General features: G+C 43.6%; 1 protein-coding gene across 1 annotated transcript in view; it reads left to right on the top strand.

Moving 5' to 3' along the window:
* The first annotated feature begins 2,495 nt into the window (after positions 1–2,495).
* The window catches only part of col9a1b (collagen, type IX, alpha 1b), a 32,247-nt gene continuing 16,209 nt past the window's right edge, over positions 2,496–18,533 (top strand). The window contains exons 1-20 of the mRNA XM_071394463.1: positions 2,496–2,687; positions 3,303–3,365; positions 3,687–3,722; positions 3,850–3,912; positions 6,716–6,769; positions 8,174–8,209; positions 8,558–8,581; positions 8,858–8,911; positions 9,646–9,699; positions 10,469–10,504; positions 10,602–10,658; positions 11,087–11,140; positions 13,292–13,345; positions 14,614–14,667; positions 14,789–14,842; positions 15,037–15,090; positions 15,230–15,283; positions 15,477–15,530; positions 15,782–15,835; positions 16,155–16,199. Coding sequence (XP_071250564.1) covers positions 2,625–2,687; positions 3,303–3,365; positions 3,687–3,722; positions 3,850–3,912; positions 6,716–6,769; positions 8,174–8,209; positions 8,558–8,581; positions 8,858–8,911; positions 9,646–9,699; positions 10,469–10,504; positions 10,602–10,658; positions 11,087–11,140; positions 13,292–13,345; positions 14,614–14,667; positions 14,789–14,842; positions 15,037–15,090; positions 15,230–15,283; positions 15,477–15,530; positions 15,782–15,835; positions 16,155–16,199 — 1,017 coding nt within the window. The 5' untranslated portion in view covers positions 2,496–2,624. The remainder of the gene's footprint in view (positions 2,688–3,302; positions 3,366–3,686; positions 3,723–3,849; positions 3,913–6,715; positions 6,770–8,173; positions 8,210–8,557; positions 8,582–8,857; positions 8,912–9,645; positions 9,700–10,468; positions 10,505–10,601; positions 10,659–11,086; positions 11,141–13,291; positions 13,346–14,613; positions 14,668–14,788; positions 14,843–15,036; positions 15,091–15,229; positions 15,284–15,476; positions 15,531–15,781; positions 15,836–16,154; positions 16,200–18,533) is intronic.

Consider the following 18,533-nt stretch of genomic DNA (forward strand, 5'->3'; position numbering starts at 1 on the left):
CATACATAACAGGATCGTCTGCATACAGATGAATATTTTAAAATGTTTGAACAAATAGACCAATATTATGTATATAAAAAGTAAAGAGAACAGGTCCCAATACCGACCCATGTGGTACACCTTTCCTAATATCCAGGAACCTAGACTTGACACCATCAGAAATCACACACTGTACCCTGTCTGACAGATCATTTTCAAACCACTTGCAAGAAGCCTGATTCAGATTTCAGTCAACCTTTAAATGAGAGTGTGATGTTCAACAGTGTCAAGGGCCTTGGGAATGTCTATAAATAAGACAGCACAATGATTTTTATGATCCAAGCAACTTAACACATTATCTAAAAGGAGCGTATCAGCTGAACCGGTGCTACAGTATGACCAGGTTTAAAACTATATTCACATTAAGAATAGAACGAGAAGTTCTTAGCTGACAGTTGGTCAGGGATTCTAAAAGTTTGGAAAGGCAAGATCATTTGGAGATTGGACGGTGCCACTTTCCAGATCTTAGGGAGAACCCCAGGAACAATAGTACAATTAAATATATACTGTAGGTCAACGGTTCTGCAGTAATTGGCCAGAGAGCTGCAGTATTGGTGAACACTGCCATCTACCGGTCATGTCCCTGTCCATGGTGCTGAATCAGGGTAACTCGCAGCACATTGCAGTATCTTATCCAGAGCAATTTACAAGAGGAATTCGGGTTAAGTGCCTTGCTCAAGGGCACATCGACAGATTTTTCACCTAGTTGGCTCGAACCAGCGACCTTTCAGTTACTGGCCCAACGCTCTTAACCGCTGGGCTACCTCCCGCGCTAATAGGCCACAGGAAGGGCCACTGCTCACTTTAGGAGAAGTATACATTATTTTAGCCATAGCATCACTTGTGTATAATTTAACTACAATTATATACACTTTTTTTGTAAATTACTCTGGACTCGATGTGTAAAGCATGTAGATGAATAGCCTACTATGCATGGCGATGTTAGCATTGGCGATATTAGCCAATTTATCAAAGGCTAATATGTACAAGATAAGTGACTATTTCTCTCCATGTTTCAGATCAGCGTATCCCTTTGGACTACCGGAGGAATTTGCGTTTGTGACAGTTTTACGAATGAACGGCAGTACCGTAACCAAGAACTGGAATATTTGGCAAATGCAAGATTTGAACGGCGAAGAGCAGCTTGCCGTTAGACTGAAGCAAGCGTTCTGTAATTCTGTTCGTGGATTGCATTATGGTGGACTCTCAGAACACACCCCAGAGAGGTATAGTCAACCTGGATGGATACACGTTGATTGGAAAGCTGAAGGATAACCCCGTTTTAGCAGTGCCAGTAAGTTGATTGTTTTGTGAACTTGTGCTTAGCCTCCTTTCATAAGGCTAGTCCTACGGCAAGTACAAGAGGTTTGGGACTTTAAGGCACAATAGTGAGTAACGGCAGGGCCACTCCAAATATTCAAACCTAGTTTTTCGGCATACACTCTAGCCTACATTGGAGAGTTTTACTGTAAATGACCTACTCCGAGAGGGACTTTTTAGCCGAATGCGGCCTATAAGGAATGCGTGGCGCTCCGCCATGTCAATTTCTACAAATAAGTGGGAATTGTAACACAGAGGTTCTAGTCCAGAAGATGACCTGGCTGTGTCTAGGGAAGACCAGGCAAAGTTTCTATGATGGCAGTGTAATATTATAGGGAGATGTTTGTAATATAGTCCCAAAACCAAATCACAGAGTAAAAGTCCGCGTAATATCGCGCGTAATTGCCCTTTGATAATAATTGTCCAAGTGGTTTGGGATGTATTTTTTTAAATGATTTATCATCAGGCAGGTTCACTCTATTCGTGGTCACAATAAAGATATATTAATAACATTACAATCAGTAGTTATCTTACTGTTAGTGTCAGATTACTATGATTAGTTGAGAATCATGCATGTGATGTGAGGATTAGTCCTACATGATGGTTTAGTCGATTGAGGATTGGTGACGATAACTAAGGATTTAACGATCACTATTTTGCCAATTATATTATATATAGGTTGGGAATGTGACTTATGTCGGAGTGATTATTATTAATGTGTTTATTTTTCAGTTTGAGCTCCAATCGATGCACATTCATTGTGATGTGGGGCGACCACAGACCTGCAATGACCTATCAGCCAGGACGTCGGTAAGAACCATTGACAAAACAGACTGCAACGATTGTCAAATTACTGAACTAAATGATCAAAATAGCCAGTAAAGAGGCTGGTATTATCTAGCCCAGGCAACCATTGTAAATAAACAACATGAACCACTAAACAGGTGGTTCAATAAATCCCAAGCCATTTAAATTGCCCGCTATTATTTTCCATTTTCCATTTGCCCTCTGTACCCATAATAACCCCTCCCAGTCTGTTCTCTGGCGCAGTCCGTGAATTCTGCCAATCACTTCCTATAACTAAGCAGGTCATGAATATGCATAAGGCTTTGATGCCTATGGTACCTCTGGCGGTTCAGTTGGTAGAAACGGATTCAGTTGGGTGACTTTTTTTGTCGGGGGTCCATCAACCCAACTCATCGAAGAAAAAGGAAAACATTTTTACCCGTTCTTGCTGTCCGGGAGAGGGAAGAGCAGGAGAGACCATGGCTCGCGGGCCACTTTTTTGGGTACTTTTGGTGCAGATTGTCCTTATTTGCTCCACACAAGTAAGTCCTTCTCTGTGTACCTCTGCTTTCAGGTTGATGAAGCAGAACTTCAGGTGAGTGTATCTACATGATGTTATTCTCATGGATTTATTGTTGTGGAATCAACTAGCAGAATGGCCAGATTATAGTTGGTCTAGTCATGTAAGTGAAGTTGTTCTATAAGAAATACTGAAACAAATCAAAGGATGATCATTTCATTTTTGTAACTGGGTGACTGTTACTGAGCATACAGTATTTATTTACATCATGTACTCACTGGGTACACACTGGTTGAATCAAAGCTGTTTCCACATCATTTCAATGAAATGACGTTGGAACCAAAATGTAATAGACGTTGAATTGATGTCTGTGCCCAGTGGGTAGCTACTATCACATGGATTGAACATATTTCTCAGAACGAAGGGTATTTGCTTCAGTTGTGTTGGTGTTTATGTTTGCTTTGCTATGGCAATTATGCACCTGTTATTCCTTGAATGAATTATTATTGGCTAAGCCTAAAGGAGACTTCTGCCTCTCCTTCATTTTCAGACATACAGTATGTCCCATACAGATGTTCATTATGTATAGCAATGATATCGATAGCTGATTGCCTTGTTTGACCGTCTCTTTGTCCAGAGGGCCTCAGGCCCCGTCGGCCCTCCAGGACCCGGAGGTGTCCCAGGAATTGATGGTGTCGCTGTAAGTTCTCTCCTCTATTAACTTGAATTATCTTCCAAATGATAAAGAGCATTATCACAACTCATGTTCATAATTGATTTGTAAGATGGGATGTGCTCACCTCATGTCACTATCACAATCATCCCAACACATGTTCATAATTATGCGATTATGTGATTTGTACGGTGGGCGAGCACAACCCTTTTTACAACCATAAACCGGCTGCATGCTGAAGATTTAGAATTAGACCAATTATGTATAAACACATGTGTTTACATATGTGAATATATATAGATATATATTTATCTGTGCATTTCACATGTAGGCCTTTTTCTATTTCAGGGTGAGAGGGGAGACGACGGAGAGGATGGCCCTGCTGTAATTATAAACTTTATTTTATTGTTGACACAATACTATGTCATTATCATCTAGTAATTCTGCTGTATTTGACTGTAATGCTGTTGTTGTTATGCTTTCTATTGTGGTTGTGTTGTTGTGTTGTTAGGGTCCTGGTGGAGATGCAGGTAAACTAGGCTCAGCAGGGTTGCCAGGCGAGCCCGGGGATGATGTGAGTATCCTGTTTCATCCTCTGCCTTCAATTTCCTGTTTGTCGTCATTGGCGCCTTTTTTGTTATCTTTGATGATAGTAATAGTGAACTAGTCATGATGACTGTCATACTCAGGTTATAGCAGCAGTACAGTAGCTAGGAGGTGGAACTTCTCAATATGTACACCTTCTACCCTTAAAAATATGAGCCAATCAATCTTTACCCAACAGAGGAGCCAATCAATCTTTACCCAAGAGAGGAGCCAATCAATCTTTACCCAACAGAGGAGCCAATCAATCTTTACCCAACAGAGGAGACAATCAATCTTTACCCAACAGAGGAGACAATCAATCTTTACCCAACAGAGGAGCCAATTGGAGAAAAATTTGAAGAATTTTCAAGCAGGCCAAATTTATATATTAACCTTTATAGTAACCTTTATTTAACTAGGCAAGCCAGTTAAGAACAAATTCTTATGTACAATGACGGCCTACCCCGGCCAAACCTGGACGATGCTGGGCCAATTGTGCGCGGCCCTATGGGACTCCCAATCACGGCCGGTTGTGATACAGCCTGGATTCAAACCAGGGTGTCTGTAGTGATGCCTCTAGCACTGAGATGCAGTGCCTTAGACCGCTACGCCACTCGGGAGCAAAGAAAAGGCTAAGAAATTGACAGTTTCCTTTGTAACACAACAGCCTTTTTGTTCAGGCAGAGAGAAGGAAGGCCTGCACTTAATTAACTGTAGCTTCCATCCAAATTGGAGGGAGAAAAGCGGGTTAGGAAAACACTCCTAGGATATTAGTTTATATTAATATCCTAAAGCATACTATCAAGTGTACATGGTTCATGTATCACTTTGTACGTAGTTTGCATTTCAGTCACACTTCTGCTGTAGGTTCACAAAGTAACTAGTAGGTCTATAGAGTGTGAACAAAGGCATACGGATGAGATATCAAAGTGACTGTAGTAGGTCTATAGAGTGTGAACAAAGGCATACGGATGAGATATCAAAGTGACTGTAGTAGGTCTATAGAGTGTGAACAAAGGCATACGGATGAGATATCAAAGTGACTGTAGTAGGTCTATAGAGTGTGAACAAAGGCATACGGATGAGATATCAAAGTGACTGTAGTAGGTCTATAGAGTGTGAACAAAGGCATATGGATGAGATATCAAAGTGACTGTAGTAGGTCTATAGAGTGTGAACAAAGGCATACGGATGAGATATCAAAGTGACTGTAGTAGGTCTATAGAGTGTGAACAAAGGCATACGGATGAGATATCAAAGTGACTAGTAGGTCTATAGAGTGTGAACAAAGGCATACGGATGAGATATCAAAGTGGATGAGTATACCAAACATTAGGAACACCTTCCTAATATGGAGTTGCTCCCCACTTTTGCCAGTACTGCCTCAATTTGTCAGGGAATGGACTCTACAAGGTGTCAAAAGCATTCCACATGTTGACTCCGATGCTTCCCGCAGTTGTGTCAACTTGGCTGGATGTCTTTTGAGTGGTGGACCATTCTTGATACACAAGCGAAACTGTTGAGAGTGAAAAATCCAGAAGCGTTGCAGTTCTTGACACAAACCGGTGCGCCTGGCACCTTCTACCAACCCTGTTCAAAGGCAATTAAATATTTTGTCTTGCCCATTCACCCTCTGAATGGCACACATAGACAATCCATGTCTCAATTGTTTCAAGGCTTGAAAATCCTTCTTTAACCTGTCTCCTCCCCTTCATCTACACTGATTGAAGTGGATTTAACAAGTGACATCAATAAGGGATCATAGCTTTCACCTGGATTCACCTGGTCAGTCTGTGAAATGGAAAGAGCAGGTGTTCATAATGTTTTTATACTCCGTGTACATGTTCAACTGGATATTATTTTTGTCCAGAAAATGATTGCTGTGAAGTGTTTTTTATTATTTTGGCAATATTTTTTCTCACGCCCGTAAAGCCTTAGTGAAACAGTACCCAGCAGTGTTTGTGCTGTGGGTGTCTCCAGTCTCCATTCTCCAGTTGAGGATCCTCAGGCTGCTGTGGAATGATACCTGTCAATGGATCTTGTTTGAGTTGGACCAGAGGAATGTGGGTTTGGGTTAACCACTCTCCCAGTAAGTTAACTGTCTCACAGAGATGTCTCAGTTTGTCTCAGATGCTCTCAGTGTCCTGACCGTGGTGTCTGTGGAGATCATTCCTATTCCAGACTAGATGCCACCGTCTATTCAAACCTAACATGATCTATCTTAAATCAATATAATCCAAGGAAGCATTTGTTGAAACTATTTTGAAAATGCCAACATAAGTCAGAGAATGGAAAAGAGCATGTATTTCAGAGCTTTGCCATTCTGTCAAGCTGTGCTGAAAAGTACTGGATACCCGTTTCTACTAATGCACAGTGTTTACCGATTCATTCCTTGTGGGAGGGGCATCGTTTAGCCCTGCCCACGTACACACGCCTACTTCTGAGCTCCTCCCACCCCATTAGCTGTGTTGTACGCAACTTATTTTATGACATCATGTACATACACAGCTGGAATTATTATGAGATTAGGAAGGCTTAAAGCACACCTTAAAGTTTGTAAAGTTGCAAAAACATTTCTTAGAGAAAGCTATTCTGTTATGATCGCTTATGAAAAGGTATCAACTAACTCTTATGGTTTTCTAGCGTACAGCTGATCTCCTACTGACATTGGATTACATTGATGCACCAATTTGTAAGTCGCTCTGGATAAGAGCGTCTGCTAAATGACTTAAATGTAAATGTAATGGATTAGTGAAGCCTGGTCTCTCTCTCCTCTCTTCCTCTCTCTGCAGGGTTTGACTGGCCCTACTGGAGATGAAGGCCCTGATGGTCCCCTTGGACAGAAAGTGAGTAACTAATCACTAATGAGCCCTTTAATGTTTCTGCTTCATAGACTCTCAGACAGTCTGGTCCCAGATGTGTTGGTGCTGTCTTGTCAATTCCTTTGGTCATTGTCACACCAGACAGTACAATCAGATCTGGGACCAGGGTAACTCTCAGTCGGGTGACTGAGCCAAGCTGCTGACCATCCATTCGCCCACTGTGTTGGCAGGCAAGACAGCAGGAATTACAATTACAACGCGTAAAGCAATTCCTCATGACAAATGAGCTTTAATCCCTGATCCCTGATCCCTCCCTGCCAGAGTTCTGGGTAATCTCTGTGGGGAACCAGGCCCAAGCATCATTCATTAGGGCAAGCAAGGAAAACATTTTTTAAACGATTTGTAACAGAGAACAAAATTAGTGTTTCTTATTGGACGAGTTCACTAAATCCCTCCCTATTTTTTTCTTCGTTTTGGTGTGTACCCTGCCTGGCTCAGGTTCTCAGTCACAGGATTAAACTGGAGGAATGTTAATTCAGTCTGTGAAGTCTCTAGTTAAGTAATTACTCAGACGGCTTCATTTGTCTCAGAAGGAAATTGTCCAGAATATTCAGTGGAAGTGTCAAAAGGATGCGGAGTAGGATACTGTTGGTGTGTGTTTCTGATGAGATGAAAGCAGGTCTTTATGGAGAAATACTTTGATGTTTTCCACATACATAGTTTGTTGAGTCTCTAGTTAATGATTTTACTCAGATGGCTTAATTTGTCTAAGAAGGAAAAGAAATTCGCGAGAATATTACAGCACAGGAATCAAACAGCTGCAGAATTTAGTTGGTGTGTGTTTGGTGTGTGTTTGGTGTGTGTTTAGTGTGTGTTTGGTGTGTGTTTGGTGTGTGTTTGGTGTGTGTTTAGTGTGTGTTTGGTGTGTGTTTGGTGTATGTTTGGTGTATGTTTGGTGTGTGTTTGGTGTGTGTTTGGTGTGTGTTTGGTGTGTGTTTGGTGTGTGTTTGGTGTGTGTTTGGTGTGTGTTTGGTGTGTGTTTGTGTTTGGTGTGTGTTTGGTGTGTGTTTGGTGTGTGTTTGACAATGTCTAAGGATTTGGAACAGTGGCTTGACTATTACAGTATAAGAATACAAGTCATGTGTGAATATATGCAACAGAGGCTTTTATCCAAAGCATCTTACATGTTTAGTATGTGTATGTGGTCCTGGTGGAAACAGGACACGATACTGAATTCTGTTTGTGTGTACATGACAAGCTAAAAACATGTCTTTATGGAGAATATACTTTTATGTCTTCTACATGCATAGTTTGCTTTGGGTGCTGGATGGGGGATGATTAACTCACAGTACATATGAAATATTCTCTTTACAGTTGTCTCATGTTCACTGTGTTTTCAAACTGACATGCTATTTTACTGTGTTTCAGGGGGAACCCGGGAAACCAGGACCTCGTGGACTAGCTGTGAGTTACATCATTCTCTATGAACCACTCATTCATTAGTGGAATCAGTCCATACTGAAGACTCAGAGGGCCCAGCCATAGAATATTCTGCTTTCTCACATCACATGAAACATAGCTTCTAAGGCTTATTAATGAAGCCTTCATAGAGCCTATTAAGTCGCTTTAGTAAGATGCTATAGTAAGATGCTATAGTAAGATGCTATAGTAAGATGCTATAGTGAGATGCTATAGTAAGATGCTATAGTAAGATGCTATAGTAAGATGCTATAGTAAGATGCTATAGTAAGATGCTATAGTGAGATGCTATAGTGGCATTGACTCGTCTGGTGTTTCTGTTTTCCTCCATAGGGCGTTGGAGACGATGGACCCCCTGTAAGTCTTTTACAGTATTAATAATTACACATTCACACATGACACATGTATTACATCTTTACAGTACAGTATCTAGTAAAATGTCTGTTAACGTTCACATTAGCCATGGTAAGATACCTTTGATGCATTCAGAAGGCAACTGTATGGGAAACAGACATATTGTTGAAAAACTTTCAAAACTATGAAAAATTAAGAAAAAAAAGTATATTTTTGTGTGGGTGATACATTAGTACAAGTCATAATTTTCAGTGAATTAATACGTGTTTCTCTGAACAGGGACCCCCGGGGCCAGGAGGACTTCCAGGTGATTTGGGAAAAGGTGGACCCCATGTGAGTATCAGTTACAGACCCTCATCACCTAACGATCCTCATCACCTAACGATCCTCATCACCTAACGATCCTCATCACCTAACGATCCTCATCACCTAACGATCCTCATCACCTAACGATCCTCATCACCTAACGATCCTCATCACCTAACGATCCTCATCACCTAACGATCCTCATCACCTAAACGATCCTCAGCACCTCACACTCCTCATCACCTAACGATCCGCAGGACATATAGATCCTCAGTCAGGACATAGTGATTCTCTATGTGGACAGAGCTTGAATTGGGCCGGAACAGACTGGTGCTTTTCTCCTGCTTGATTTCCGGCAGCTGAATATAAACAGTACTGGACCCTAAAATCCTGAGTACCAGCTCCTATTTCAGTCCACTTCAAGCACTGCATGTAGATAGTTTGGGAGCTGGAGTCTTAGGGCCAAATATGTCTGATTGGATGTACAGCATAAGAGGCTGCTGAGGGGAGGATGCCTCATAATACCGGCTGGAACGGAGTGAATGGAATGGCATCAAACAGCTGGAAACAATGTGTTTGATGTATTTGATACCATTCCACTAATTCCGCTCCAGCCCATGGACGAGCCCCTCCCCCCCACTTAAGGTGCCACCAACCTCCTGTGATGTACAGTACCTCCTCTGTCAGGAACGTCAATCAAAAGGTGAATGAAAATGGACCATACTTGTTTGTTTGATCTGCTTCTGTGTTCGTTACCACAGGGTGCTATGGGAGTGAGAGGACCAACAGGACCTGGTGGATCAGTAGGGCCCAGAGTGAGTAGTACATCTGTAGATCAGCAGGGCCCAGAGTGAGTAGTACATCTGTGGATCAGCAGGGCCCAGAGTGAGTAGTACATCTGTGGATCAGCAGGGCCCAGAGTGAGTAGTACATCTGTGGATCAGCAGGGCCTAGAGTGAGTAGTACATCTGTGGATCAGCAGGGCCCAGAGTGAGTAGTACATCTGTGGATCAGTAGGGCCCAGAGAGAGTAGTACATCTGTGGATCAGCAGGGCCCGGAGTGAGTAGTACATCTGTGGATCAGCAGGGCCCAGAGTGAGTAGTACATCTGTGGATCAGCAGGGCCCAGAGTGAGTAGTACATCTGTGGATCAGCAGGGCCTAGAGTGAGTAGTACATCTGTGGATCAGCAGGGCCCAGAGTGAGTAGTACATCTGTGGATCAGTAGGGCCCAGAGAGAGTAGTACATCTGTGGATCAGCAGGGCCCGGAGTGAGTAGTACATCTGTGGATCAGCAGGGCCCAGAGTGAGTAGTACATCTGTGGATCAGCAGGGCCCAGAGTGAGTAGTACATCTGTGGATCAGCAGGGCCCAGAGTGAGTAGTACATCTGTGGATCAGCAGGGCCTAAAGTGAGTAGTACATCTGTGGATCACTGTCACCGTGTTACGTGTTACGTCCCTAGTTGATGATATGTTGACAAGCACATCCAGAGAATATCGTGAGCTGTTAGTGTGTCACGTTGAACAGTCATCTACTCTTCCTAATCAACTGATTAACAATTCTCAAAATGATGTGTTTTTCAGGGTGCAGCAGGGATGCAGGATTTGAGTGCCGAGCTGGTAAGACTTTGTTCATTCAAGTTCACACAACTCAGTGCCTGGCATTACACGTATGAGTGATTATCTGACCCTGTTGATTTATCCTGCTGCTGTTTAGTGCCCTGGTGCCTGTCCACCTGGAACACCTGGTCATCCTGGCCTCCCTGGCATGAAGGTGAGTCAAGGGTCAGGGGTCAGGGGCCAAGAACAATGCATGCGGTCACTAGTGTTATCATAGATATATATATATATATATATATATTTAAAAAAATTAACCTTTATTTAACTAGGCAAGTCAGTTAAGAACAAATTCTTATTTTCAATGACGGCCTAGGAACAGTGGGTTAACTTATGTAATGGATAAACGTTCTCAGTGGTATGCTAGGAAGGGCATTGGAACATAGCCAGTGTTGTATTGATAACTTGGTCTCATAAGTTATCATATATTGTGCTAATGGTAACCATAGCTGCTTCAACCTACGGCCTCACAGAAGTCATTGGTTTAAATCTATTGTCTTGACAGTTAGTATAATGATAGTCTAACAGTGATATGTGATAGAGATTGGGGAGGGTGTTTAAGCTTCATGTTCCTCTGTTTTCTAGGGTCACAAAGGAGTCAAAGGGGATGGAGGAGAGCCTGGGAAACAAGGGCACAAGGTAAGGGCTTACATTTTATACACATTCAGAGAACTGAACAAAAACCTACACTACATTAAAATGACTTTGTCCAGAACTAGGTTTAGTCTGTTTCTGGAAAACCAGACCAGATGTTTCCATGACATAGAATAAGCTTGGAGCTTTGTAGCTCCTATGGTCTCATTGCTTCATGTGATGCTTCATGAGATCAGCTTTACATCTTGACTGACCAAGATATTCAGATTAGACATTAGAAGAAATACTCTCACTGCTACTTCTTAGCTGTCAGTATGCATCCAGTCAGGGCCTGTGATCCATCCAGTCAGGGCCTGATATCCATGCAGTCAGGGCCTGATATCCATGCAGTCAGGGCCTGAGATCCATGCAGTCAGGGCCTGATATCCATGCAGTCAGGGCCTGATATCCATGCGGTCAGGGCCTGATATCCATGCAGTCAGGGCCTGTGATCCATGCAGTCAGGGCCTGATATCCATGCGGTCAGGGCCTGTGATCCATGCAGTCAGGGCCTGAGATCCATGCGGTCAGGGCCTGATATCCATGCGGTCAGTGCCTGATATCCATGCGGTCAGGGCCTGATATCCATGCGGTCAGGGCCTGATATCCATGCGGTCAGGGCCTGAGATCCATGCGGTCAGGGACTGAGATCCATGCAGTCAGGGACTGAGATCCATGCAGTCAGGGCCTGAGATCCATGCGGTCAGGGCCTGAGATGCATGCAGTCAGGATCTCTACCTGCTATAGGATCTCTGCCTGCTATAGGATCTCTACCTGCTATAGGATCTCTACCGGCTATAGGATCTCTGCCTGCTATAGGATCTCTGCCTGCTATAGGATCTCTGTCTGCTATTGGATCTCTACCTGCTATAGGATCTCTACCTGCTATAGGATCTCTACCTGCTATAGGATCTCTACCTGCAATAGAATCACTACTTGCTATAGGATCTCTACCTGCTATAGGATCTCTACCTGCTATAGCATCTCTACCTGCTATAGCATCTCTACCTGCTATAGGATCTCTACCTGCTATAGGATCTCTACCTGCTATAGGATCTCTACCTGCTATAGGATCTCTACCTGCTATAGGATCTCTGCCTGCTATAGGATCTCTGCCTGCTATAGGATCTCTGCCTGCTATAGGATCTCTGCCTGCTATAGGATCTCTACCTGCTATAGGATCTCTACCTGCTATAGGATCTCTGCCTGCTATAGGATCTCTACCTGCTATAGGATCTCTACCTGCTATAGGATCTCTGCACAACATAAACCTCACTCTTTTTCATTTTTTTGCCTCATTGCATTTGGAAAGGCTGTGAGGGATATGTTGCCTGAAAGTAATCTATTTCCATGGCTGCGTCCCCAATGACACCTCATTCCCTACATAGTGCTCTACTTATGAACACAGCACTATGGGCCTTCTGGGATTTTTCCTACCACCGTGCTCACACTGCGTTGCTTGCTGTTTGGGGTTTAGGTTTCTGTACAGCACTTCGAGATATAGCGGATGTACGAAGGGCTATATAAAATAAGCTTGATTTGATTTGATTTGGTTAAAAAAACAGAGCACTTTATAGGGATTAGGGTGCGATTTGGGACGCAGCCATAGACCATGTTAGTGATGCAGGGGTTATGGTTGATATGGAATGCCATGCTAACACATCCACACTCAGCCCTGTAATGGTTCCATACATCCATATATAAGGAAATAAGTTCAGTTCTATACCCAAGTCACTTCATCACCTAGTGGCCTGTAACTCCATTCACTGTCTGTCTGTTTGGATTCAAGACTCCATGTATCCAGCCTTGCTTAGTGGCTCTATTGAAGGGTGTCTGGTGTAGAACATGCATGCTTTTCACTCACAAGTCAAAGCGTGTTGTCTCTGACAGATGACAGCACTCACACCTTTGGCAATGTGATCAGCGGTAGAGTCTATTTCATTGAAAAGTGTGTCATGTATCTGAGTAAACGAGGCTGTAGGAACATTGATTTAAAGTCCATGGGAGTTGTTTAGCAGCCATTAATGTTGTTTTGAAACAGCTTACATTTGAAATCCATCTTTCTATCCTCCTATAAATGTACCTACTTATGTTTCAATGTCTCTGTACGCAGTTGTTCATCTTACTGACGTCTGCATGTTACCTCTCTCTCTCTAGGGTGAAGAGGGGGACCAGGGAACCACAGGGGACCTCGGATCCCAGGGCCCAACGGTTTGATACTCTCATTAACCTACCTTTAACAGATACTATAACAGACTGTCTGTAGAGATACTATAACAGACTGTCTGTAGAGATAATATAACAGACTGTCTGTAGAGATAACAGACTGTCTATAGAGATAATATAACAGAATGTCTGTAGTGATAATATAACAGACTGTCTGTAGAGATAATATAACAGACTGTCTGTAGTGATAATATAACAGACTGTCTGTAGTGATAATATAACAGACTGTCTGTAGAGATAATATAACAGACTGTCTGTAGAGATAATATAACAGACTGTCTGTAGAGATAATATAACAGACTGTCTGTAGTGATAATATAACAGACTGTCTGTAGAGATAATATAACAGACTGTCTGTAGTGATAATATAACAGACTGTCTGTAGTGATAATATAACAGACTGTCTATAGAGATAATATAACAGACTGTCTGTAGAGATAATATAACAGATTGTCTATAGTGATAATATAACAGACTGTCTATAGAGATAATATAACAGACTGTCTGTAGAGATAATATAACAGACTGTCTGTAGTGATAATATAACAGACTGTCTGTAGTGATAATATAACAGATTGTCTATAGTGATAATATAACAGACTGTCTATGGTGATAATATAACAGACTGCCTGTAGTGATAATATAACAGACTGTCTATAGTGATAATATAACAGACTGTCTATAGAGATAATATAACAGACTGTCTGTAGAGATAATATAACAGACTGTCTGTAGAGATAATATAACAGACTGTCTGTAGAGATAATATAACAGACTGTCTGTAGAGATAATATAACAGACTGTCTGTAGAGATAATATAACAGACTGTCTGTAGAGATAATATAACAGACTGTCTGTAGAGATAATATAACAGACTGTCTGTAGAGATAATATAACAGACTGTCTATGGTGATAATATAACAGACTGTCTGTAGAGATAATATAACAGACTGTCTGTAGAGATAATATAACAGACTGTCTGTAGAGATAATATAACAGACTGTCTGTAGTGATAATATAACAGACTGTCTGTAGTGATAATATAACAGACTGTCTGTAGAGATAATATAACAGACTGTCTGTAGTGATAATATAACAGACTGTCTGTAGAGATAATATAACAGACTGTCTGTAGTGATAATATAACAGACTGCCTGTAGTGATAATATAACAGACTGCCTGTAGTGATAATATAACAGACTGTCTATGGTGACAGTTAGTGAGTTTGTCTTTCTGCTGTTGTGTGATTACAGGGTCCTCAAGGAATCAGAGGCTCCACTGGAATGATGGGGCCCAAAGGTGGACTGGTAAGAGTCACTCTTTGAAGTTAATTATATTTCAATCCTGGCTCGCAATTTTTTTTTATTTGCTTCGTGTTTCCATCCTCTCTGTCATCCTAATGCTAATATACCCCTGGTGTTGTGACAGGGAGCACGAGGACATGATGGAGATCCAGGTCCCCAGGGTGTTGAAGGAGCCTCTGTAAGTATTCTCCCATAATCCCCTTCTCCTGTTCATTATGATTTCACTAATGTTAGACCTCTGGAAAGGTGAGTATTTCAGAAATACGCCACTGTTCACATGTCATTATGTGTTGTGTTCTCAATGAAGGACATGATTAAACATCTCTGTAAAAAGGTTTTGTCTTACAATATGTTGATGCTGTCTCTTTTTAGGGTGACCAAGGCCAGAGGGGCGTGATGGGCGAGTCTGGTCCTAAAGGTGATGAGGTGGGTATCAGAGTAAAAAATACACCTACCATGGTTTCACATGGCCAAATTGATTCTAGTGTTTAGTCACTGTCTGTGGTGGTGGTGGTGTAATGCTGATGCCCTGATTGGTTCCTTATCCTATTGTGTTGTTATCTAGGGATCTCAAGGTGGAAGAGGAATCACAGGTCTTCCTGGGCCCAAGGGAAATGGTGTAAGTATTACTGTAACTATTGTATCACAGCATAAACAATCAGTCTTGGCGGTGGAAAATGTAAGCGTCTGTTGTGTATTCATAGACTCTTAGAATCATTTAAGCCACAGAACCATTCATAGAACCATAGAACCTTCTTGGAACATTAGCACTTGTCATGGAATAATTGTCGTGGTTCTTTTTTCATGTGTAGGGTTTGTCAGGAGTGGATGGCCGTGAAGGTATTCCTGGAATGCCAGGTGGAAAGGTATGGACAGGATCTACTGTCAGGTGTTTACATGTATCCTTCTAGCTGTGCTGTGCCCTCTCATAGGTCTACAGGGATTCTTTTCTGCAGCCATTTCTATTGGCTTGGCAATGGAGATCACAGCATTCTGAAAAGTCTACTACAGAATGGGATTCAAACTGGTTGAACGGAGGAATCAGCAGGAGTTGTCAAATCAAGTTAAGATTACAACTGTGATGTCAAAATGTCATCTTAACTCTCTTTCTCCACAGGGCACCATTGGCAAGGCTGGGTCTCCCGGTGAGGTGGGGCTTCAGGGACTTCCTGTAAGTATGACCTTTGACCTCACACTAACAGGTGTTCTGATTGGTTGCGCCTGTGTAAACCTCCTCAGCCTCCCGTATTCTAATCCTGATGTGAAATAACATAATATTAATAACATGAGATAATTGTTTCTGACTGACAACCACCATTGTGTAGGTTCTTTTGTTTTTCAAACATTTGAGATTTTCATGTTTTCAACAACATCTTTGAAATGGATAATAAATGAGTGAGTGGTTTGGTCAGATGTATTCTAGGTATTTACATTATAATTCTTGTTACTGGAGATTAATTTTGATTGCAAATATTGTGTTTCCTCTCTAGGGATTACCTGGTTCTCCTGGCTCTAAAGGAACTGGTGGAGAGAAGGTAGGTGTCATAGAGATCATATTAAAATACTATTCTAATTCCTAATTCACCCACAATGCACCACTTACATCAATTCGTCTACAGCCAATAGGCATTACTCTAAGCCATAAACTCAACCCATTTGACAAATAGAGCTAATCTGTGTCACTGAGGAGCTGCAGCTGGATAAGAGCATGGGTACACTGACCTAACTGTCCTGACCTGACCTGACTGTCCTGACTGTCCTGACACTGACCCGACTGTCCTGACACTGACCCGACTGTCCTGACACTGACCTGACTGTCCTGACACTGACCTGACTGTCCTGACACTGACCCGACTGTCCTGACACTGACCCGACTGTCCTGTCCTGACTGTCCTGACACTGACCTGACTGTCCTGTCCTGACTGTCCTGACACTGACCTGACTGTCCTGACACTGACCTGACTGTCCTGACCTGACCTGACCCGACTGTCCTGACACTGACCTGACTGTCCTGACACTGACCTGACTGTCCTGACACTGACCTGACTGTCCTGACACTGACCTGACTGTCCTGACACTGACCCGACTGTCCTGACACTGACCCGACTGTCCTGACCTGACTGTCCTGACCTGACCCGACTGTCCTGACTGACCTGACCTGACTGTCCTGACACTGACCTGACTGTCCTGACCTGACTGTCTTGACACTGTCCTGACACTGACCTGAATGTCCTGACCTGACTGTCCTGACCTGACCCGACTGTCCTGACACTGACCTGACTGTCCTGACCTGACCTGACCTGACTGTCCTGACACTGACCTGACTGTCCTGACACTGACCCGACTGTCCTGACACTGACCCGACTGTCCTGACCTGACTGTCCTGACCGGACCCGACTGTCCTGACTGTCCTGACCTGACTGTCCTGACACTGACCTGACTGTCCTGACACTGACCTGACTGTCCTGACCTGACTGTCCTGACACTGTCCTGACACTGACCTGAATGTCCTGACCTGACTGTCCTGACCTGACTGTCCTGACCTGACCCGACTGTCCTGACACTGACCTGACTGTCCTGACCTGACTGTCCTGACACTGACCTGACTGTCCTGACACTGACCTGACTGACCTGACACTGACCTTACTGTCCTGACACTGACCTGACTGTCCTGACCTGACTGTCCTGACACTGACCTAACTGTCCTGACCTGACCTGACTGTCCTGACACTGACCTAACTGTCCTGACCTGACCTGACCTGACTGTCCTCCTGACCTGACTGACCTGACTGTCTTGACCTGACCTTACTGTCCTGACACTGACCTGACTGTCCTGACACTGACCTAACTGTCCTGACACTGACCCGACTGTCCTGGCCTGACTGTCCTGACCTGACCCGACTGTCCTGACACTGACCTGACTGTCCTGACACTGACTGTCCTGACCTGACCTGACTGTCCTGACCTGACTGTCCTGACACTGACCTGACTGTCCTGACACTGACCTGACTGTCCTGACCTGACTGTCCTGACACTGTCCTGACACTGACCTGAATGTCCTGACCTGACTGTCCTGACCTGACCTGACTGTCCTGACCTGACCCGACTGTCCTGACACTGACCTGACTGTCCTGACACTGACCTGACTGTCCTGACACTGACCTGACTGTCCTGACACTGACCTGACTGTCATGACCTGACTGTCCTTACACTGACCTGACTGTCCTGACACTGACCTGACTGTCCTGACACTGACCTGACTGACCTGACACTGACCTTACTGTCCTGACACTGACCTGACTGTCCTGACCTGACTGACCTGACTGTCCTGACACTGACCTAACTGTCCTGACCCAACTGTCCTGACACTGACCTGACTGTCTTGACCTGACCTTACTGTCCTGACACTGACCTGACTGTCCTGACACTGACCTAACTGTCCTGACCTGACCCGACTGTCCTGACCTGACTGTCCTGACCCGACTGTCCTGACACTGACCCGACTGTCCTGACCTGACCCGACTGTCCTGACCTGACCTGACTGTCCTGATACTGACCTGACTGTCCTGACCTGACCTGACCTGACTGTCCTGACCTGACCTGATCTGACTGTCCTGACACTGACCCGAATGTCCTGACCTGACCTGACTGTCCTGACCTGACCCGACTGTCCTGACCTGACTGTCCTGACCTGACCTGACTGTCCCGACACTGACCTGACTGTCCTGACCTGACTGTCCTGACACTGACTGTCCTGACACTGACCTGACTGTCCTGACACTGACCTGATTGTCCTGACCTGACTGTCCTGACACTGACCTAACTGTCCTGACCTGACTGTCCTGACACTGACCTGACTGTCCTGACAC

The sequence above is a fragment of the Salvelinus alpinus genome, chromosome 3 (genome assembly GCF_045679555.1).
Source record: "Salvelinus alpinus chromosome 3, SLU_Salpinus.1, whole genome shotgun sequence".
In the NCBI taxonomy this organism is placed as follows: Eukaryota; Metazoa; Chordata; class Actinopteri; order Salmoniformes; family Salmonidae; genus Salvelinus; species Salvelinus alpinus.